A 25133-nucleotide genomic window follows, 5' to 3' on the forward strand; every position below is an offset into this window, starting at 1 on the left:
CCCCGCATCATCATACCTAACCTGATTGCATCTTACAAAAGAAACATTATCATTAAAAACATTTAATGCAGTAAATAGTTCAAACATTTATTGAAAAAGAAATTTCAATCCCAATCAGCAAAGAAACAATTCACTGAAAGGGGGAGGTGAAAAATACAGACAGAAATCAACCACAGAAAAAAATTGACACTTAAAAAAAAATGAATAAATAAAAATAATAGACCTTAGTTCTATTTTTCTTTCCTCAAAAAAAAAAAAAATATCCAGACTTACATTTCTCTTTTTCAAATCACTATTGTCTGTGAAAGTGGCAAGGTGCCTTGTTTGAAATGAGAGTAAAAACTAATAATAAAAAAGAAAAAAGAAAACATACTTGTATCAACTGCGGTTACACTAAAAAAAGTCAATTCTTTTATAATGTGTGTATATGGATGAGCGAGTCTGTGCGTGTTTGCATTGCCCAGAGCTTGAGCAAGGTTCATATAAAGATATTGTACTATTCACAATAAAGGCCACTAATAGAATATATTAAAAAATAAGAAAAAATTACAAAATCTTTCCTAATAACTATGAATTAAAATAACAATAGATATTAATCAGAATATGATTAATTTAGATTTATTTATTAACTTATGTATCAATACTTTTGAACCCTACCATAGCGTAAACAAAACTCTATATTATGTGCATATAGATCAAACCACCCTTTTGTACCTAAAAAGTAGCTTCCATAATAACATACACTGGCCCTCTAGTACAAACACTAATAACAAAATCAGGTTTAAACAACATATAATAACCCATAACATGGCGATGACTAAAAAACTTAAGCATAGAATAAACAATAATAGAAATACAATGAATAATATGAAAAATGAACAGACCCCATGATGTTTAACTGTCCAATAACAGTGTTAACGCTTGGTTGGACACATGGGTCAAAATAATAATAGGAACTCTACTGTTTGAAAAGCTCTGGATATTAAGAATTTAAGACTTAATGGTTGAAAGAGCAGACGAGTGCAAAATTGATTTTAATAAACATTTCTATTTATTAAAATAAAAAAAAAAATTTTTTTTAATTTTAAAATAATAAAATATTGCCAGACATTTAAACATCATTCAGCTTCAATTTTCAACCTCTCATGATGTTCCGAGTGTTACCTCCACCATGACATGTAAGAAAGAAAAAAAAAACTGTCTGTATTTCCTGAAGAAGAATATTTCATTATTTGAAAAATTAAAAAAAATTCAATTTTATTTTTATAAATAGAAATCAGTTTTGCACTCATCTGGTCTTTTCAGCTGTTAAATCTTAAATTATTAGTATTGAGTGCTTTTCAAACAGTGGATTTCTTATATATATATATATATATATATATATATATATAGTAAGTTATAAAATATATATGGCGATTAAGCTACACAGAATATTCCGCGTTTCATCCATGCTAGGATTCATCAGGCTTATAAGCCTGGTGAATCCTAGCATGGATGGAATATGGAATATTCTGTGTAGCTTAATTGCTATATATATTTTATAACTTACTACCTGGCCCTACCTACGTATTGAGCACTGTTGAAGTAAATACTTAAAGTTTACGCATAAATTTATACTTTAGTATATTAATTTATGTGATTAAATGAAGTAGTCATATATATATATATATATATATATATATATATATATATATATATATATAAAATGGTCTAGAGTCAGAATACGGGAACCACAATGTATGGGTAACTATTGAGTTAAACTTTATATTGGTGAAGAAAGCAAGTGAATTATGAAACATTTTTCTTTTCATGTGTTTGTAATCATTTAACAATTGCATTTTTTACTTGCAATGAAGTTTTTTTACTTGTAATGAAGTTTCATTTGTTATTTTTTTGCTGAAGATGAGAATTTTATTATAATTTCTGAAACATATGTGCACATAATTATGTCTTGAGGTTGAATTTTTGGAATATTATTTTTTATTCTTCTGAGTTATATTAAGTCAGTGAGAATGAAATGTTTGATTTCATTAATCAAATTTTTGTCAAATTAAAACTTTCATGTTTTTTATTGTCATTTAATAATTTCATGCCATATGCTTACCTTCTTACAGATACAATCCATATAATTTTGTGATTTAGAGATTTCAAATGAATATCTTGGAATTCATGAATAAATCAAAGATCCATGTTGCTTATGAATACGAATTCCATCGTGGAATGAAATGCTTCTCAAACGGCTAAAAACATTAAAGAACTGTTTGGTGATAATGTGGTAAATGAACAAACTGTTCACCGACGTCTTGAAAATTAACACTGTGATAGGCCTACAACCAGGAACAATAATGATTAGTTGAAAGCAGTCATGGAAGAGGATACATCGCAAACATGTGCTTTAATGCTTCAATCCCTACTGTATTGGATTGTCTGAAAGAGATAGGAAAGATAAAGAAGTTATACAATTAGGTACTACATGAAGTGAAAGATCATCAAATGAGATGTCACCTTGAAACGTGTTCCTTGCTGTTATGGCAGAATCTAAAACCATTTCTGCATTATATTGTTATGAGATGAAAAATGGATTCTTTTAAAAAAATCACAAACATTTAGCAAGATAGTTGATAAAGAAGAAATCTCAAACCACACTCTGAAATTAAAGTTCCATCAAAAGAGGTTAATGATCTTGAGTTGATGGTCTTCAGCTAGAGTCATTAATTACAACTTCAACGACAATATCAGCCGATGTATACATCAATCAATTGGATGAAATGATGAGGAAACTCGCACATAAACAACCGAGGTTGGTAAATAGGGATCGGACAATCATCTTGCAAAAAAAAACAAAAACAAAAAGAAAACACTAGACCTAAGTTTAGTGTTTTCTTTTTTGCACAAAGGACATTACTTAACATACAGTAATAGAATTTAGAAATACTCACTCATCTTCCAGATTCACCAGATTTAGTACGAACTCATTACCATTTTTTTTCTGATCATTAGACAACTTTTTACTAGGAAAAACATTTGCATCCAAAGAAATGGCAAAAACATCTTCAGTAATCTTATTGCCTCTTGCTTTCCACAATTCTTTGTTGCTGGCATCAATAAGCTACCAATAAGATAACGGAAATACATAGATGCCTTTGATGCATATTTTGATTAAAACTTTTGTTTCTTGTTTATGATATTGTTAAACAAAATGTCAGTGTTAAATCAGATATTTAATTCTTAATGACCACACACATATATATTTTACATCACATGCAGAAGTTCAGATGTATTGTGAATGGGCATCTTGCTGCTCAACTCCCTACATAGTATTCCTGCAACTTATGCCCCGATAGTAGACCCCTGCATCAAAGTTGCACTGTGCCTTGTTTGAAGTAAAAATGGAATAAACAATTTTTTTTTAAACATATATATATATATATATATAGTTAAATAAATAAAATTATATAAACATTATAAAGAGTCTACATTGTTTTTAGCTATGAGACATGAAAATGTCGAAACATTGATCAATCTGCATGGACGCCTTACAATGTTTATATAATTTTATTTATTTAATTATAAGCTCTACGCACGTATTGAGCACTTCTGAAAAAAATATTGGTTCTTAGTTCACGTTAACAAAATACTTGAACTTGATTAATCAATTGAATAAATGTGTGTGTGACGTAATAATGATTTAAAAATTTTGTTATTCTTTTTTATTTATGCAGGTTTACCAAAATCCTATTTTCTGGATTGTATTTGCTGTGATACATTTTATAACAACGCTGATCCTAAGTGTACAGATATATTACATGGGCAGGTGGAAAATAGGTAAGTTCAAACTTGCTTTATCAAGGGATCAGTGGCATGCAGGAGGTTACCCAGTGATCGAAATTGGATTGAGGGGGCATCCAATCATTTTAAAACTATCTCCTTTTTCATAATATTTCTTAGTACTAGGACTTGTACTTGATTCTTTGGGACATACAATCAAGGTATGAGCCTCGGGTATCATTAGACCTGTACATGCAATGGCAATTGATTATAGCAACATAAGATGGCATCATCATCATCATTATTATTATTATTTATTTATTTATTTATTTCTTCTTCTTCGTTTTCTTCTTCTGGCCAGTTCTCTTTTTAACTATCTTCCCAACTTGCAAATAAAATCATCACACGAAACATTGACACATATCTATTCAATATTAAGTATCAAATTCTGTTTAATATCTCATCAAATGGTTCCTAATTCCTATTCAATATTAAGTATCAAATTCTGTTTAGTATCTCATCAAATGGTTCCTAAAAGTGTTCCTTTTCATCTTTATTTTTCAATGCATCCAATTCCATTTTAAAATTTTCTGCATTATTGCTATTATTATCATTATTATTCTGATCTTACAATTTCTTCCAAAAATATATTACTTTATTAACAAAAATAGGGTTTGTATTACTGTACATATAGATTCGAAAAAGTTGTCAAAAAACAAATGTATGACAAATAAATGTTATCAAAGGCAAGATAAGTTACTTTTCTACCTAACTGGATATATTTTTTGTGTTTTTATTCAGTGTAACATGTTTATTCAGCTCGAAAAACATACAGTGTTTACCGATGTATTGGAAAATTCAAAATGGCGGTCGACTCTCTCTCGAAGAGGGTAAGTTTGGGAAAAGGTATTATAAATAATAAACTAGACAAAATACTGTTAGAAATTCGCTCAATATATGTTACCGTGAAATAAGTTGACATATATTCGGTTGTTTTTTAATAGTATTTTGTCTAGTTTATTATTTATAACATCTTTTCCCAAACTTACCGTGTTAAAGAGACAGTCGGGCGCCATTTTGAATTTTCCAATACATCGGTAAACACTGCATGTTTTTCGAGCTGAATAAACATGTTACATTGAATAAAAACACAAAAAATATATCCAGTTAGGTAGAAAAGTAACTTATCTTGCCTTTGATAACATTTATTTGTTATATATTTGTTTTTTGACAACTTTTTCGAATCTATGTGTACAGTAATATAAAACCCCAAAATAATATAATTGCTTACAAGATGTACATTTTACAAATCTAATCTAAAACAAAATATATTTTTGTCCGCCATCTTTTATGTTCTGGTCTTTACAGTTTCGTTTATGATAGGCAATCACTCCTATTATATAAAAGGAACTTTAATGCGTGTGTGTGTGTGTGTGAGGGGTTTCGTTCTCTATCGACTCAGAAATGGTTGGGCTGATTCTTTTTAAAATTTCACAGAAAGGTACTTGATGTGTCTACGAGTGTTTTTATGTAGGTTTTATATCAGAATGTGTCCGACAAGTATAAAAAATTGATAATCGAAAAAATACGATTAAAGAAAAAACAGTCCGATTTTGACCAAAAATAATTCTTTTATACAATCTAATATCACAAGTTCATTTGAGCAGTTTTATCACTGCACAAGCAGAAAGGCCTAGCCTATAAAGCCAACTGTAGATTCTTTTATGAGACAAGGGTGCGTTCAAAATGAATATTTCTTTTTAGAACACAATTGAATCATGATACTTGTCTTTTGTACGTTTAACTTTAATTAAAGTGATTATGTAAAAATAATTTCATAACATCAACAGGTCATCTTTGATATGACAGGGGCACATTTGAAATGAATGTTTCTGTTTGGAGCCCAATTGAACCATGATACTTGACTTTTACATTTTGAACTTTAAATGAATCCATTATTTACAAATAATTTTATAAAATAAACAGTAGATTCTCTATTCTATTTAGATTACAATGTATTGTGGACTAAGTCACCATGGTGAGGCATGCAAAGCTTCTTCCCGGCACACTGCGGTGGGGGGTGGGGCCTAACTAGAGCAGACAATCAATTGATTTGATTAAGTAATGACTGATTTCAATGACAATAAATGTATGGCAAGGTGGAACATTTGTTGATCCGCATTCAATCCCTGGACGACGTCGGATCTCCCTGCTAGTTATTTTTAAAACGACCATCTGTGCGAGCATAGTATGAATGACCAAATGTTTTAATCGGGTGCTGTCTTGTAGTCTTATCTTTTATGTACAAATGAATCATTAGATGATGTCCGTATTTATTGTCATCTTCATCCGAGATGTCCACATTCAGAATATTAAATCATGACCGAGTATTAAATTCATTGCATAAATTCTGTTATAGCAGAACCATCTTAAAACTCATATGCGTGAATCTGCAACAACAAAATCTTGTCAAAAAGACAACAACAACACTTTTTTTATGGTTCACAGATTTACTCTTTGTGACTAGAACTAAACAAGGCTTCTATGAGCAAAGTTTATTTCCTAGAACTACCCATCTGTGGTACTAAATATCACGGGACTGCTTCCCAGTTGACTACAGCATGACTGTTTTCAAGTTGAATGTAAAAATTTTTTATATTATTAAATTCGGTGAAACTTCCACCATCATTACCAATCATCATGATGTTGTTTCACCACATGACACTCATTACCTCATTCTCGAGTGGCTTTTAAGGCTTGCTAAGTGGTAACTCATAGTAAAAAAATCACTTTGAAGAATACTCGAATTGTCTTTCGTTTTGTTAATCAGCCAACATTAAAAGATCCCGTGTCTATGCTGTCTATTGACCAGTGAGCAGGAAGAGAGTTCCACAACTTTACAGTTACAATGAGGTATCAAAACAGTGAATTGATGGAGACCTCTAGACCAACGAGTCAAACGAGCTGCAATAAAGGAAGCAAAGAATATATGTCAACTAGTTACATACACGTGCGTTGCTATTTTTTTTAATTTCTACAAGGAAAAAGTGATTTTTGTATCTTCCCAATGCATTTTCTAGAACTTTCTAGGCATTTTATTATATATAAATACTTACAATTTACAAGTAGATCAGTTCCCAATCTGTTTACTAAAATTGTATTTAATTAATTTTGATAATTCTTTTTTGTATTTCTTACAGATCTCGGTCTTTTTAACAGAATGCGGTTAATGTTATGCAGTGACTTTTTACAATGTGCAAGGCCCATGTACAAGGTTTGTTTCATAAATATAGTATTAACTATAAAGAAGTAAGGATTATTATATTTACTCACCAGGAGTTTTTATCTATGATTGCTCACTAATTTATTTTTGTTAAAAAAAGGAGAGTGACAAGAATATATACTTTGTATTGTTTTCCTTGTTCGGACAATTATTCTTATCCTGAGTGTTAGTGGCACAACGTTTCAGCAGATGAAACCTAGGACCTTTGTCATGTGTAAACTCTGTTTTTTTTTCCAACTAAGGAAAAAAAAATCTTAGTTGGAAAAAACATGGAGTTTATGCTTGATGTAGGTTGGGGGTTTCAACAACCGAACCATTGTGCTAATAACACCCGGGATGAGAATAATTGTCTAAATAATTAAAACAATACAAACATTCTTCTCAAAAATTCAGAATTGCAAGAATATAGTTTGTGCAGAATGGTATTAAAAAATATTTTTTTATTTAAAAGGTTATTTACCAGCAAAATAAGAACCTTCAACTAGTCTTGAAATATTTGAAATTTGGATTATTTGGCTACTCTCCTCATCTTGATTGTTATTTTCACGTTTCAGATGATGTAACCTGTGAGCTTTTTTGTTGTCAAACTCACAAACATAATAAAAAAAAGTTTAAATATCATTCTATATAGACGTAAAGATTCTCAAATCTGAAGATCAGAGTTTACACCAGTAAAAACATGAAACTAACTACTGAGATGACAATTGTTGTCTGAATGATCCAAATAATACAATATTTTTTGTCATTTTCCCAATTATATGTGTTATGAAATTGTGATGCTAGTGAGAAGAGAGAAACACAACATAAATGAAATAAAAGTTTGTTATTGAATAAAAAGAAAGGAAAGAGAAAATGTCTCGCAAATAACTGATATGCAGGAACTTGTTTCTGAAGATGCATCCTTTTAACAGTTCTGAGTTTTTCTTGTCTGAGTTTGTTTCAGTGTTGTATAGAAATAGGGAACCGTGTCTGACGTGTGCTGCAGCTGTTGAGATGTGTCCTGCTGCGTTGAAGGTGAGGATAGCAGCAGCCATATTTGCTTGTTGGAGGATCATAGCAAAGGAGGAAGTAACTTTGAAAAAAATGCTCACATAGGATTCAGTCTAGGTTCTAAAAGGTAGTCTGTGATTGGTTGTTTTTCATCCAATCACAGACTACCGTTTTCATCCAATCACAGACTATCGTTTTCATCCAATCACAGGCCACATAGCAAACGACTGCATAATAATTTCAATAATTTCACCCAGTTATTTTGCTGATTTATGAAATCAATTTCTTACTGTATTTGAAGTTACAAAGGAAGAAAGAAATGATAAAGAAATGCCAATAATTTATTTGATTTTTCACCAAAGAAACATTTTAAGTACATTTTACAGTTAAATTTTCTTTTTGATGATTTAAAAATGAACTTTTGTTGATTTAAAATGAACTTTTGTTGATTTGAAATGAATTTTTGTTGATTTAAAATGAATTTTTGTTGATTTAAAATGAATTTTTGTTGATTTAAAATGAATCTATTGTAATCAATATCTCAATGTCAATCATTTTTTTTTTTTTGTCACATGGTTTTGTTATTGCTTTTTTTCTATCGATTACATTTCGGTCGAGTTATTCCCCCTGGGAATTTTTTAAGAGTTATGTCCCTTAAATTGTAGCCCCACCCCACCCCACCCCACCCGACACTCACATTACATGCATACGCTACAAGGGAGATCGACGTTGCCTGGGATTGAATGAGGATTAACAACTGTTCCACACTTCCACACTTTTATTGTCATCAAAATTGGTAAAATTGTTTTTTTTTTCTTTTTTTTTTCAATCAAATTGATTGACTATCTGCTGTAATTGGGAACACACTGTAGTGTACAGAGGTCAAGCTTCACATACTTCCCTGCAATGACTTAGTCCACAACACATTGTAGTCTACCTTGCACTGTAGAAAACCTACTGTTGATTTTATAAAATTATTTTTATGTAATGGTTTGAATAAAAGTTTAAAATGCAAAAGTCAAGTATCATGGTTCGGTTGTGCTCTAAACAGAAACATTCATTTCAGATGTGACTCTGTCTTATCAAAGAACCTACTATTGATTTTATAAAATTATTTTACATAATGGCTTGAATTAAAGTTTAAAATAAAAAAGTCAAGTATCATGGTTCAATTGTGCTCGGAATAGAACATTCATTTTGAATGCACCCCTGTCTTATCAACGAGTCTACTGTTGATTTTATATGCTGAGCCATTCTACTTGTGCCATGATTAAACTTCTCAAATGCACTTGTGATGTAAGGTTGTATAAGGTTTAAATTTGATCAAAATCGAAATTCTTTAATCAGATTTTTCTGATTATCGATTTTCAATACTTATCAAAGCATCATTCACAGTTGTGTTAAATTAAATAAAAAAAAATCGGCCCAGCTGTTTTGGAGTCCATAGGAAATTACCTTACTCACACACACATATAAAGAGAAAGTGCCCTTCATATATTAGTAGAGATAAATATCTACACATAAATATAAACACATAAATACATATATTTGTCGTTTATATACTCTTATTTTAATTATTATATATAAAACAGTCATCGATTTTATATATAATCCAAGGTGTAACGATAAAATTGTCGCCCTAGAAAAGATGACATGATTCTATTTCCGTTTGATGAAAAATGTTTTGTTTTTTTTGTAGACTATTTACTTGTGGGCCAGTTGTGTACAAATCCCAAAAGCGATAGGAGCTTTATATCATGTCTGAAAGTGAAACAATGTTCAACAAGTGAGATCAGAGATGCGCCACTGTACAACTCATGCTCTTTACTGATCCAATTATGACAATAGGACCATTTCCATCACCCTCAAAATGCATCGCTGGAGTACCACAGATTACAGGAATGTGCCCAGTGTTATGAATGTTTCTGTTAATAGCGTGTAGCGGACTTGTGGTATAGAAGGAAATGCGTGTTCATCTCACGTTCGGGTCACCAATTTGTAAGGACTGGTGGATATATTATATATATCCCCCAGTCGTACAAAATAGGAAAGATGAATTGAATTGAGGAAGAAACGAACAACGCGTTAAATTGAAATAAACGAACTAGAATTTATTTTGTGAAGAAACAAATGAAAGAAAAGGGTACAGCACGTGTTTAGTTTGGCGTGCGTCTCTCGCTGTAAACTGGTGAGAGGGAAATTGTTGTAGAGAAAGTGAGAAAGTCAATCCTGGCCATGGAGAGAGAAAGTGTGTAAGGTGTATGTACTGTCTGTTGGCTCTTGCCCCACACATAGTAGCAGGGGACGTGAGGCACGTACCCCGAAAGAGAGCGGTTGGTCCGTTGACTGCTCAGCTTGGGAGCCGAATCGAAAAGGAGGAAACAGCTCAGGTCTCTTGCTTTTGTAGTTGTTTCCGGCGTCCTTTTGCGCATGTGTGGATTTCCTTTACAGGGGAAGTTATGTTGCCCATGTGTGCATACGTGTGCGTGTATGTGTGCGTACATGTGTATGCACATGAATTATAAGTGTATGTACGTGAATGTGAATATATGTACGAGTGTGTACATGCGTGCATATGTTTGTGTGCGTGTATGTGTATGACGAGAAAAATGGCTTTAGATGTGAATGCGTGTTTTGTGTGAGAGTAGAACAAGCTCGCACAAGCGCAATTAAACCCTGATACTTGATTTTTGTATTTTAAACTTTAATTTAAGCCATTATATAAAAATAATTTTATAAAATCAACAGTAGATTCTCTACAGTGCAATGTAGACTATAATGTAGTGTGAACTAAGTTACTGTGAATAGGCATGTGAAGCTTTCTCCCTGTGCACCACAGTGTGTTCTCAACTAGAGCAGGCAATTAATCAATTTGATTGAAAAAATGGTTGATTTCACTGATTTCGATGACAATAAAAATATAGGAGATTGGAATATTTGTTGATCATCATTCAATCCCGGACAATGTCGGGTCTCCCTGCTGATATATATCTAATATGAAGTTTTATTTTATTTTTTAGGATCGATTAATTCTGCTAATTATTGGTAATTTTCTGAACTGGTCATTGTAAGTACTTTTTCATAATTATTACAAGTATGCGTGTGTGTATGTGTGTTTTATGCAAATTGTACTTTTATTAGCTATTCCTTGCTTAAAGTAATTTATTTGTATGTATTTCGAACTGTTTTTAGATGGGGATTGGTAATTCATATTATTTATATTATTCAGACTACTGTTCTCATCTTGAGTGCTATCTTTACAATGTTTCGGTCGATGTAACCTCTGGCCTTCTTTGGTTGATCTTTTCAAATTCTCACAACTTTAGTTGATATAACTTCCAATCTTCTTTAAAGGGGGTTCAGTTTGAAGTTCTGCACAGATGTCAGAGTTTGACATAAAGATTCCTGAATTCAACAAGATGCACCTTAAAAAGGTCAGAAATTAGATTGGCCCAAAAGTTAAGAGAAAAAAGAAAATCCAAGATGTGAATATTGTAACATAGTGTGGACGTTTTAAAATTAACCTATTTTTAAATCTTTTTCTCTTTTCAACTACAGGTTCAATAGTATTACTGCCTGTGGTGATTTATCCTTTTCTTTAGAATGGACTATTCCAATCTAATTATTCTTTCCTTTCTTTATTACTCACATCTATTAATAAACAGAGGGAGTGATAGAAGGGAGAGTGATAGACAAGCTACAGAATAGGAGCAGAAGGTGGGTGGAAAAGGCACATAATATATATTGAGAGAGGGTAAAAGTGATAAAAACTTAGAGATGGCTCACTTGATGAGTTATTTTCAAATTATAGCTAATTGGAATAATTAAAATGGATTTGTTTTTCAAAAATAATTCAATCTCCAAACTAAGGAATATTGTAACATTGTGATTACTTTTTAAAATGGATCAAAACGTATGCAGAGACAGCTGTAAAGGAAATAAAACACAGGTTAAAGAAAAAAGTTATTCATTTTCTTTATCACAGCAGTCACTGACATGCATTTAACACCAGTATGTTCTCTCTGAATGCCACATTGGCACAGTACTAGACACAGCTGGCTGTCAATAAATGGCACCACACAGCTGGCTGTCAATACACAGCACCAGACACAGCTGGTGACTAATCAAAGAGGAAGTGACATTGAGAAGTTACATTTGATAAGTGTGCAATCACCACACATATTTTTTTTCTCTCCACTTTTTTTCTCCTTTTTTTCTCCTGATCTTTATCCCTTAATATGCATTCCATTCTATGATGTCACAGCTTAAAATGCTGACTAAGGATATCATTTTAATAGCAGAGCCAAACTATGTTATAATATTTTAGCAAATATTTTGTATAATCAAGATATGTTATAAAACAGACGAATTAAACAATGTTTTATTGCGTTTTGGTGACAAATGAACTACAAAAACGATTGATATGTCATAAGATGAAATAACCAAATTGAATTTATAGTTGTAATAACTTTGTTTAATTTTTTTCAGTGCCGTTTATGGAGCCGTGAAAAAACCAAGTGATTTTGCGAGTTACTTATTGGCCATTTTTATCGGGAATCTGCTTTTTTATCTCTTTTTTTATTTGATTATGAAAGTAAGTTTCCATTCGATCACTTTTTTATTTTTTTACTTGGGAGTCACCACTTATCAAGGCCTTAAGGCCACTCGAGAATAAGGGTTGATGAATTCAAGGTGGTAGTCTAGTGTTCATTAATGGTGTAAATTGGGTAGAATTTGATTATTTATGGTGACGGCTCAACAAGAATTTGTTTACATTGGATTTGAAGGCTACCGTGTTGTACTCAATCAGGAAGCCTAAGGATGTTTTTAGGCATTTTTGCAGTTTAGTTTTCGAGAAGAATTTTTTCTTTCAGTTTTGAAAACTACCACAGAGAAATGTATGACCTTCTTTTAAAAATATGAACTGAATTTTTACAAAATTAAATTTGCATGATAAAAAATAATCATCAAAATTAATAAGTAGTTTTGTATAGTCATTATTGGAAAGTATACTGCATTGCATTTATTTTGAAAACGAACTAGTTTTAGGATGATTAATCAGAATTGGGAATCAAAAAAATCAGAACATTTGGGGATATCGGAATCAGAAAAATTTGTGTCTCTTTTTGGATGCCAAAACAATTCTTTTTGTCTTTTTTATTTGATTTTGTTTAAAGCAAAATTTTCTACTGTTGGTACGAATGATAAAATAATAAATATTTATTGATTTTAAACTACCAGTAGAACTTTTTTCTTGTTTTACATGGAGGTCACCACTTATCAAGGCCCAAAAGCCACTCGGGGATAAGGGTTAGAACTAAAATCTATACATCATCCTCCACAATTGTATTTTTACGTTTGTGAAAATATCTGCACATTTAATGTGTTTTTATGGTAATCGGAGACAAAATAACCCTTTAGTTAAATATTTAGAGATTTCAGAATCAGTAATTTAGAGCGGAATCGGTAATTGTATCAGAATCGGGAAAAGTATTGGAATCATCCCATCGCTAAAACAAATCTTTTCTTTTTTATGATACAAAATTTGAACTTTTGCATTATTTCATCAATTGTCTTCCCTGTTCAGTGTGGAAGTATTCAAGAATGAAAACGCAAAAAATTGTCCTCAATAACTAAAAGCACGAGTGTCTATTTTTATTTACCTGATTTGAAGTGGGTGAAGAGAGGGTATATATACTGGATAATATTACCACATGACTACTTCTCTGTAAACTACAACATGGTCGTCTTCAAATCTAATGTCATCAAACATTTGTCATAAACCATTCTCATATTAATCACATTTTGTTCTCTCATTCATCATTTTCAATTCTTTCATCATCATTCAACTAGAAAATCTATCCATCGCATTAACCTTTTATCCTTAAGTAGCTTTTAGATTTGATAAGTGGTGACACATTAGTAAAAAAAAAAAATCACAAACATAAAACAATTTGATCTGCATTTAATTTTAAAAACATGTTACCCTGTGATATTATGGTCGTTAAGTGCTACGACAACACGACCAGAACTAAAACAATGAAAGATGGAGAACAAAGCCACAATAGACAAAATTGTGGTCAGCGGCTTATCGGTGTGCCTATTTGGTGTGGGATCATATGTTGTCGCAGCCCAAGTAATATGCAACATTATTTTAGTGCTTTACAAAAATGAATTCTAAATAAAAGTTACGGATAACCAAACCAATTTCTTTGCAAATTCAATCAGAAAAGAATTCTTGTAACTGCCAGACTATGAAATTTATTATTTGATTTTTCATCCAATTTCTATAATGGCTATGCATACTAGTGTTGTGATGATTAACTGAATCAATAATTTAAAAAAATGGAACATTTTTGGGTATCGGTATGAGAAAAAACTTTAGTCTATTTTCCGATGCGAAAAACAATATTTTGATTTGTTTGAAACTTAATTTCCAGTCGATCATATACTAAATATTTCTTGATTTTTAAGCTATCAATAAAACTAAAATATATAGATCAAACCCCCACAAGAGTATTTTTACATTTGCAAAAAACATATACCCACATATTACATGTTTTTTTTTTATGGGAATTATAAAAGCAACTCTATAGATAAATATTTAAAGATTTAAAAAAAATCAGAATCGGTAATTGTATCAGAATCGCGAATAGAATCCATAATTTTATTGGAAGCGTCCCATCACTAGTGCATACCATATTTGTTATTGTTAGTATCTAACAGCTGTGTTAGAAAGATAGATTATTGCGTAAGTAAAAATGATTTGATAGATTGGTTAGCAGACCGGAATATCATTTGTTATCAAAATTAACCAGACAGATTGTTCCACCAAGAACAGCCAAAATAGAAAATACTGTCGAGATTGCAGCAAGAAAAGTTGGCTCCCTCTACCATACTAGAAAACTTTTCATACCTGCCAATATACTGTATCTTTACAAAGTCATCATTTGCCTATCCAGGGAATATTATTGTCCTCATCTGGCTGGTGCACCAACCACTTGCCTTTCCATCTTGGACGGTCTAAAAAAAAATCTCCAATTTAGTAGCATGCTCCATCCCTGTGCTGGTTTTATTAGTCCTTCAATGGAATATCCTTTGATGAGCTGTTTTGGCACCTCCTCAATATAAATATCCTTCACCAACCCCAAATAAAAGTTAAATCCCATCCCTTCATTGCAGAAATCTTTAGATTCTAGAAAGCTTTCTACTCTAATAGCTTTTTTCTTTGCTAACCTTTGGAATTTTCTTTCTGTTCCATCTTTCCTCGACTGTGTCAACATGCAGAAATATAAATGTAATGTAAACAATCTCTGCACATCTCACTTAGAATGCACCTATGGACGTTGCCTCTAATTTACAGTAGCCCTTTACATCTTAGTGGTTTGTTTGGGGTGAATTTTTTTCAATACAGAACTTTTGCTAATGCAGCCTTCATAAATATCCCTTTAAAATCTTGAAAATTCCATATTTTCTTATGTATGTGAAAAAAAAAAAAAAAAACACATAAATGCTGAAATCCTCATATGAATAGCTCCATCAGATAAAATCTCATATAGTTGTGTATCTCATCTATACGTAACTTTGATAAATACATATTGGTTTATTTTGACTTTTTATTAATCAAATATTTATTGAAATCAAAAATAAAAGATGATAAAATTAAAAGGAATTTTTAAAACCTTTAAAAAAAAATGAAAACATAACTATATTTTTAATTATCTTTATCCAATTCTCCCACCATATATCTCCGTCCAGGCAATGGCAAATATGTGCAGCAAATGAACAAAACTGGCCTCCTGTGGAATTCTGTTCCACTGGCCTGCTTTCTAAACAGCTAGCTAACTACAACATGGTTGTCTTAAAGTCCAATGCAAACAAGTTCTTGTTGAAATGTCCCTTTAAATAATCACACAATCTACACAATTTCCATCACTAATGATCACTCTGCTGTCTTGGTGACCACCGTACACTGATTAATTCTTATTTTTTAGTGTCCTTTAAGCCTTGATAAGTGACTCCCTTGTGTAAAAAGAAATAAAATAAAAAGGCAGGTAAATCAATATATTATTGTAAAAACAAGGGAGACAACACGTGATACAAAGAGGAAATTGTCACACTTTTCTAACATAAATCATATTTCTTCTTCTATTATATAAAATACAGTTGTATTTTCATTTGTGTGTCTGGCTATGTGATTAAAAATTAGTTAAAACCTGATGTTTTGTACAGCATGCAGTGTCTGTGCCAAACAAGGAGAATGAAGATAAAAAAAAAGATGGCCACTGTGGTTACTTATAGGCTGGTGATCTCGTGTAGGTAATTAGATTTCAGGACATCATGCATATGAAAGGCAGACGGTTTCAATAAAAAGTCTGTTGATCAGAGAAGGGCATCTGTTTTGGCAGAAGTGAGTTTTGTGAGATGGGTTTTTTTTTTTTTTTTTTTTTTTACATAGGCATCACCACTTATCAAGGCCAAGAGGCCACTCGAGGATAAGGGTTAAAGAGGGTACAGTAGAAATTGGACAATATAGTAATCGTTAATAATTGAAATTCGGTAAATTTTTATTAATTCATATAGAACGGTTCATTAAAAACTTGTTTACGTTAGACTTGAAGACAACCATATTGTAGTCAGCAGGAAAACAGAAGACAGTTCCACAGGCGTGCAGTTCTAAGAAAGAAACTTTGTTCATAGAATCTACGTTTAGGTTTAGATACAGATAAAGAGTGGGGGAAATTATTGATAGTGTCTTCTGCTAGACGGGTGTTTCTTGTGAAAGTCTGGCGAGGGGGGACCATAGATTGGAGCTCAGCCGAGCACTTGCCATGATAATGATAAAGCAGAGACAAACTTACAACATCTTTTCTATGAGAAAAGACATCCCCTCCAAGGCTACAAAGTCTATTTTGAACTCTATCAAGGCAGGATAGGTTCTGTTTATGTTTATTGAATTTTGAGACCAAGAATTGTGAGAAGGAGAAGAATTAGCTGTGAATTGAATTTTGATACCGAGAATTCTGGTGGAGAAGAATAGTTAACATAAATTGCTGGGAGACTGCAGAATATTTTACAGCAGCAAAAATGTTTTTACAGCAAGCTAAAACTCAAAAATTACTAAAAAATACAAACCTTATATAATCGGATTCCATATTCTAAGTTTGTTATAGTGTTACGTTATTGTGTTTTGGTCTAGGGGAAAAGTATGTTGTAACAAATATATTTATTAAAAAAAAAAAAGAGTAAAAGAAAAAGAGAGTGGAGAAAAAAAAGAAATTTATTGAAAACAGAAAAGAAAAATATAAGCAAAACTATTTACATGCACAAAATGGTCAAAGGGAAATAATTCAGATTTAGATTCTAATTTAAGTTTGTGTCTAATATTTATATTTAATAACATTTAAAGATATATTGTCTTTAGTCAAACTAAGATTCAGAAAATCTATATTTACCATGAATTGTCTGTTTTCTTGGTGAGGATAGTTTTTCTTAAGCTTGTTGCTTAGATTACTCTTTTACAACCAGGATTTTTAAAAATTTTTCTTGAGTCTCAGTCGGAGTTACAATTTTTGAGAGGTCGCCACAGTTGCATCCTTCCTCAGAGCAGGTCTTGTTCATAACTAAATAACAAACGCCTTTGACAACTATAGTTGTTGCTGAAGAAGGTTCTAGAATCAACTAAAAAGAACACTTTTAGTTTAGTACTTTCTGGAAATTAACAAAAAGAATACTTTTTCTGTTCTATTTTTAGAAGTCTCCAGAAAGACTTAAAAAACATTTTTATATTCTAATTGTAAAGTAATATTTTTAATATTGTATTATATAATATTTTATTATTATTTTTAATTTATTTTTATTTATAATTATTTTTATTACATTTTATATTATCATATAATATTTTAAGTAATATCATATTATAATAATATTTAATTATATTAATAAATATTTTTATTATATTTTATGTTTATTATTTATTATATTTGGATAAATATATTATTTATGTAAGAAATCGTAATTTCTTCATATTTTATATGTCCTCAGATGACAATAGTAACAAAATGAATTTTAAAAATTAAAAAACTGTAATATTCATTTCCTTGGTGACCTACTTTTCTTTCATTCTTACGAGTGGTTGTTCCAAAAACATCATTGAAACTAGGTCAAACAGTCACTCAGCTGTTGATGGTTGTTTTCATTTTCTTTCTTGGTTTCTTTTTCTTTTTTTTTTTTGCTTCTATTATATTGAATCAGTTAACAATTGGGAGGAGGGAAGGTAGAAATTGAAAATGTGTGTAGAAACAGAAAGAAGTTGTATTTAAAAGATTTTACACGCATTTGTTTTAACTCTACTATTTTTTTATCCATACCCTTGGGCAACACCAGGTAGCCCTGCTGGTGCTTTTTAAATTTATTTTTGTAACATGATATATTATGATAATGCCATTTCTATTTATTGTGTTTTGTATTTGGACTCTTCAAATATTAACAAATGAAAACTCACATTTTTTTTTTTCAGCTCCGAAGCAAAGAGTCCATCAAAAAATGGACATGGTTCTTTATTTTTATGACTATCTTTTTATGGGGATTTGCTCTGTACTTCTTCCTGAATCATCTCACGTCCTGGCAGGTGAGAACAAGACAAACCAGTTTTATGGCATATCAGCCCTTTTTCATTTATTTTATACCGAATTCTTGTACACTTATGCCTCATCTACAAAAATACTCTTGATTAACCCAACAAGCAGCAAAATTCCACCTCTTCACTATAGAAATCTCTTGATACCAGAAAGCTTTCTACTGTAATATTTTCTCCCTTTAAACTGCTAAACTTTTTTTCTTTTTTTTTATTCAATTTTCACCCCAAACAAGGCACAGTGCCACTTTGAAGCAGGGGGCTACTATCAGGGACTTAATTAGCGGGGTCATTATGAAGGGAGATGAGTAGAAAGATGTTTGTTGACATTACACTTGAACTTCTGCATATCGTTGCAGTTGGAAAAGCAGAATCCCGGAAGGGAGTTCCAAAGACCCACAGTTCTGGGGAAATCCTTACCTGTTTCCTGCTTCCCTGACTGTACAAACATGCAGAAATTTAAATGTAATGTGAACGGACATCTTGCTTCTCAACTTCCTACTTAGAGTGTTCCTGTAGGAATGGTTCCTAACTCACCATAGTCCCTTATGTATCAGTGGCAATATGTCTTGTTTGAGGTGAATAATAAGAATAAAAAAAATAGAAGTTGCCAAAGAGGCACAGAAAGAAACGTCAAATGATAATTATGTTTTGAATTGTTTATGAGAGAAATTCATTGTTTTCTTATATAAAAGTTGTGTCTTGTGTCTTTCTCTTTGCAGTTGTCACCTGCTGAATCACGAGACAAAAATCATAATTGCATTTTGTTAGATTTTTACGACACTCATGATATCTGGCATTTTTTATCAGCATCAAGTATGTTCTTCTCTTTTATGGTAAGTACATTCTCTAATCATTTATTTTATATATATACTGATACCTTGGTTGTCGAACATTTTAGTGATCGAACAACTTGGTGTTCGAGCCAAAAGTTGGAGATTTTCTTGCCTTGGTAGCCGAATATTTCAGAGTTTGAACCGCCAGATTCTGCTTGAATGTAAACAGTGTTCCTCAATAGAATATTGTAATTCATACTGATCGTAATACTTTTAAAGTGTAGTGTGATGACCCAACCCCATTCCAACAACATTGCCATGCAAGTTAAAACTTTGCGACAAGAGTTATATTTAGAACAGCATCATCGCAACCCCTTTGACAGTTTAGACGGTGTCTGAATTATTTTTAGCACACCAGCGTGGTACCAGAACCATGCAATTCGATTGGTCAGCCCCTTTTTTGCATGAGACGACAAAGGACCTTGAGGTGTCCAAAAAGTAAAATAGAGGTCAGTAGACTTCAATATGATGAACAAAGCGGGCGTATCTCGGGAAGACAGTAATTAATTAGGGAAAAAAAACTTTGTTGTTCAAATAATCGGTTTAGCATCATTTAAAGACTTTAGAAACAAAGAAGAAATAGGCATTCTTTTACCATTGGATAAAAAGAAAGAAAAGAGAAATAAAAGCAGTAAAGCGAGTGCAAAACAGAAAACTGTGTGAACGACTATCGAATTTAAAAAGGAACTGATAGAGAAATTTGAAAGCGGAATGCATGTGTCAGCGCTTACAAAGGAATATGGAATAGCAAAATCAACTATAAGTGCTATTTTAAAGCATAAAGATTTTATTAAAGCTAGTGATGTAGGTAAAAGTGTGACTACAATTTCTAAACAAAAGGCCTCAGTTACTAGAGGAAGTAGAAAAGTTAACTTTTATTTATATAAAGCAATTGGTGTTAGCTGGAGATAATATAAGTGAGGAACTTGTGTGTCAAAAAGCAAAACATATTTACAATGATTTATTGAAATTAAATCCTTTCACAAGTGATGAGGAATTTGAATTTAAAGCCAGCAGAGGATGGTTCAAGAAATTCAAAAGGAGAAGTGGTATTTGTAGCATCGTCCAACACAAAGAGATGGCAATTGAATAAATCGGCAGTAGACGCGTCGAAGGTCAAGTTTACAAACTATGTAAAAAGGAATGCGTATTTACATCAACAGATTTTTAATTGTGATGAGACGGGATTATTTTTGAAGAAAATGCCAAACAAGATCTTCCTTACAGAAATCACTTTTTGAACATAAACTTATGAAAAATAGTTACACGCTATTGTTATGTGCAAATGCCAGCAGATATTGTAAGTCACTCAAAGTGATCGAAAGTAATTTAGCCATTATGTGGCGAGAAAACTCTAAAGCTTGGTTGACCAGGCAGTTCTTTACTGAATGGGCTTTTTGAGTGTTTTCTGCTACTGTTGAAAAATATTTGGAAAAAAAAATGTTGCCTAAACAATGCCTCTTGATAATGGGTAATGTTCCTGCTCATCCTCCATCTTTGGAAGTGGATTTGACAGGAAAACATGATTTCGTAAAATACTGCTAATTTTAAGAAGCTTTACACAAACTTTTGTTTAGAAGATGCTTTCAGGTAACCAATGACACTGAACTGACCCTACGCCATTTCTGGAGAATTCATTTTATATCATCCACAGCATAATTCTTGTTTATAAAGCTTGGTCTGATGTTTCTTTTAGAACCATGAATTCTGCTTGGAGGAAATTGTGGCTGGGTAGTGTTACAGAATATGAATTTGAAGGGTTTTACAATAGTGCGGGTCTCAGTTAGAAGTCTGCTTCTGTGGAAGCTGAAGTAATTGTGGAAGATATTGTGTCTCTAGGTAAAAAAGCCTATGTTTTGTAGGTGGACATCCATGATGTTGAGAAACTACTGGAAGAGCATGCATCTCAGCTGACAACAGAACTTCTTCATCTTTAAAATGAACAAAGTAAGTCTGTTGAGGGGGGACATTCAGAGGAAGAGGAAAGACGGTAGGATGCACCAACAACAGTATTGAAAGAAATATGCAACAACGGGAATGATATCAAAGTCATTGCGGTTAAATATCTCCCAGATATCGCTACAACTAGCAGACATGTAGACATTTTTAATAACAATGTCATGTGCCGTTTTTAATAACAATGTCATGTGCCATTTTTAATAACAATGTCATGTGCCATTCTTGCAAAGTGTTCGACAATAGAAAAAAAAAGTTTCATTGGATAAAAATTTTAAACATAAATCATCTTCATCCAAGAAATTTGCCAAAGAAAGAACCCCAGATTACAATTTGCCTTCTGTTTTGATGGGAGCGGATTCTCCTTCCAAATCGTAACCTCTTTATCCTTCCATTTGCACTATCAACTGATCATTGAAAAGTAAGAAATAAACACAGTTTAATTGGAATTACATACAAACAACACTGCAGCTCACAAGACCCATGATAGCCAACAAACTGAAGAGAGATATATAGAGAAATATATGTGTGTGTGTTGGAATTCATAAATCATTCTTCTCCAAATTTCCCACTACAGACTGACGCCCCACTTGGTGACTTGATCATCACTCCTTCCTATGCTTATCTAAATTCTTATTTGTTGCTGTTCAATTATTTTTGAATCACTTTCAGAAATTGATCAGTTTTACCTCCATTTGCTTATCCTTACTCTTACTGCTGTAACGTCGTTCATAGCATATGAATGCTGGTTCTCTCGGAGATATAAAAGGCACATGGAGCATGCAGGGGATTGCTTGCTCCAGCAACACGAACTACTTGATAAAATTGTTATCTAAATTTTCTCAATTTTCTCATTCATTTTAGTGCGATAAAATTTATTTAAAATTTATTACAACCTTACAACAAATCTAAAGCGACACTTAAGAATAAGGAAAAAATAATGCAGGATTTCAAAAACTGTAGGATGGGATATCTAAAACAAGAGAAATTTCATTAACATAAACTTCTTACCTTTTTGGGGTTTTTTTTGTACATAGATTCACCACTTATCAAGGCCAAGAGGCCACTCTAGGATAAGGGTTAAAGAGTGTACCATAGATAATTGGATAATATAGCAATCGTTAGTAATGGAAATTCAGTAAATTTGTTAACTTATATGGAACGGCTCATCAAAAACTTGTTTACGTTAGACTTGAAGACAACCATATTGTAGTTAACGGGAAAGCAGGAAAACGGAAGACAATTCCATAGGCGTGAAGTTCTAAGAAAGAAGCTTTGTTCATGGAATCTATGTTTAGGTTTAGGCACAGATAAAGAGTGGGGGAAAATTATTGATAGTGTTTTCTTCTAGACAAGTGTTTCTGGTCAAACAAGAAAATATTCTGCCAAAATATTCTTTGAATGTGACTTTTTGTTTGTAAATAAAATTCCATGAACTTGTAACTATTGTTGCAAATGCATCACGTTTTTGTTCTACTACTTAAGAAATTAGTTATCTATAGTTTCTTTGTCTTATCAGTCTTTCTTTGTGCGATATAGCACTTACTTTAAGCAATGGATGTTAATAGAAAGGAGATATTTTTATTGTCGATCTCATTTTTTTTTTCTTCCAGATTCTGCTGACCTTAGACGATGATCTCCAATTAATCCGACGAGATCGAATTCCTGTTTTTTGAATCAACAAAACATCAAAACACTTGGTCGCATCATGAATCAATTGAACAAACTCCTTTCTAAAAATGCGTACACAGAGATCAAGAAATCTGCAACAAAGATGTTTGATTTCTACAGATCAGTTGATCTCTCCTTGCAAATTCTTTTATTTTTTAAAATATATTTTCATGCTTCATCTAAAGTGGAAAGAAAAACAATCATTAAATAACTTTATAAAAATAACTTAAATTCTTTTTCATAATAAACGCACACACACACACACACACACACACACACACACACACACACACACACACACACACACACACACACACACACACACACACACACACACAGAGTTTGAGCCATTTTGATGTTGGTGGCCTTGTTTCTGTCTGGCTGAGGTATTGTTCAACCCTCCCAGGCTTTACCTTATCTCTTTGAGGTTAGTTTATTGCTGCTAATTGCCTGAGATACTCCTACTGGGAAATGGAAGCAAAGCTGCTCAGGCATTTTTGTAAGCCAAAAGGCACTTTTAGTGTGCTGACTTTTCATATCCTCACTTGATTTGGTATCTAACCTTGCAACCATCTAGTTGATAGTCGGCAGTTAAAACCTCTGGCCCATAGGATCAGTGCTCATAAATGACCTCATCAAATGCTCATTCGACAGTGCTCAATCTGCTTGTTTATTTACAAACAAACAGGGAGCTTTGCATAAATGCTAATTAATTATTAATTAAATATTGATTAATTAATAATTAATTAGCATTTATGAAAGTGCTTTACCCTAGGGGGTGGGCTTAAAATACAAACTTTTTTAAAGTTCAGCATGAGAATAGTAAAATTCCATTTTTAATAACCAATAAAATTGATTCATTCAAATCTTATTTTATAGAATACTCAATATTATAAATTAAAAAATAACAGAGCTGAAACAATTCTTAATCAACTCAAAGATTCAACATTACACCAAATTTCATGCTCTTTATGTGACGATTGTTAGGTGATGTTTCTGTTGGAGTTTAGTTTGTATTTGAATGATTGCTTTTGTTAAATAATTCAAAGAACAACAGAACAGAGTACAAACAATAACTTTACAATAATCTCATATGGATCATGAGACCCAGTGTAATGTTAGCATCTGTATGATGAGTTATAACTTTAAGAATAATACACAAACACATTTTATATATATATATATATATATATATATATATATATATATATATATATATATATATATATATATATATATATATAAAATAAAATTTTAGTCATTCAATAAATTTCAAAAATTTATGACATGAAATGGTCAAATTTAAAATCAAAAAAATGTTATTATTCTTAGACAAAGAATACATTTGATATTTTGAAATATAACTCCATAAACCATTATAATTATTTGCTGATATTTTCTCCTCTGAAGAGATGGTAGACATTGAAATCCTATAGGATAAGGATTTATATTATTTCAAGTGTATTCTTTGTCTTACATAGAATAATAAAAATCTTTTGATTTGAAATTTGACCATTTCCCGTCATAAATTTTTAAAATTTATTGAATGACTAAAATTTTATTTATTTGCTCTATCTTGTATATCGAGCAATTTTTATTTTTATTTAGATGGGATAGTTCTTATAGAATATTACTGCCAATAATATTTTGTAAGACCTATAATCACAAGTTTCCATACCAGTTGATTTGTTAGATAAGTTTATTCCAGGTTAATATTTTCCAGAGGTAAATTAACCAATGAAGTTTTAACAAAGTTCATATGAGAGTGTTCGATACCGAAGTAGGGCAAGATATGCTTTTTATTTGTTTTTACATAAGCAATAATATGTCACTACACATTCATGAGCATGTTTCGGTCAGCTAGTTACTTACGGACTAAGCTTTTATGTAAGTAATATTGCCTGGAAAAGTCTGTAGTTACTAGTAACTGGCTGACCAAAACAAATATACAAATATATGAGAGAGAGAGAAAAAGAAATACATGTTTTGCACT

The 25133-nt window shown here is 31.7% G+C and overlaps 1 protein-coding gene across 2 annotated transcripts in view; it reads left to right on the plus strand.

Moving 5' to 3' along the window:
- LOC145277511 (SID1 transmembrane family member 1-like) overlaps window positions 1-23540 on the plus strand; it is a 171813-nt gene extending 148273 nt beyond the window's left edge. Inside the window, exons 17-23 of one of the 2 annotated variants that reach the window (XM_080128936.1) lie at window positions 3723-3825; window positions 6969-7042; window positions 11062-11108; window positions 12530-12635; window positions 18561-18671; window positions 19400-19513; window positions 23083-23540. In XM_080128936.1, coding sequence (XP_079985062.1) covers window positions 3723-3825; window positions 6969-7042; window positions 11062-11108; window positions 12530-12635; window positions 18561-18671; window positions 19400-19513; window positions 23083-23145 — 618 coding nt within the window. In that variant the 3' untranslated portion in view covers window positions 23146-23540. The remainder of the gene's footprint in view (window positions 1-3722; window positions 3826-6968; window positions 7043-11061; window positions 11109-12529; window positions 12636-18560; window positions 18672-19399; window positions 19514-23082) is intronic. The other variant, XM_080128935.1, reaches the window with a different exon arrangement.
- The last annotated feature ends 1593 nt before the right edge of the window (window positions 23541-25133 follow it).

The sequence above is a fragment of the Euprymna scolopes genome, chromosome 6, assembly GCF_053919585.1.
Source record: "Euprymna scolopes isolate OS-2025 chromosome 6, ASM5391958v1, whole genome shotgun sequence".
Taxonomy (NCBI): Eukaryota; Metazoa; Mollusca; class Cephalopoda; order Sepiida; family Sepiolidae; genus Euprymna; species Euprymna scolopes.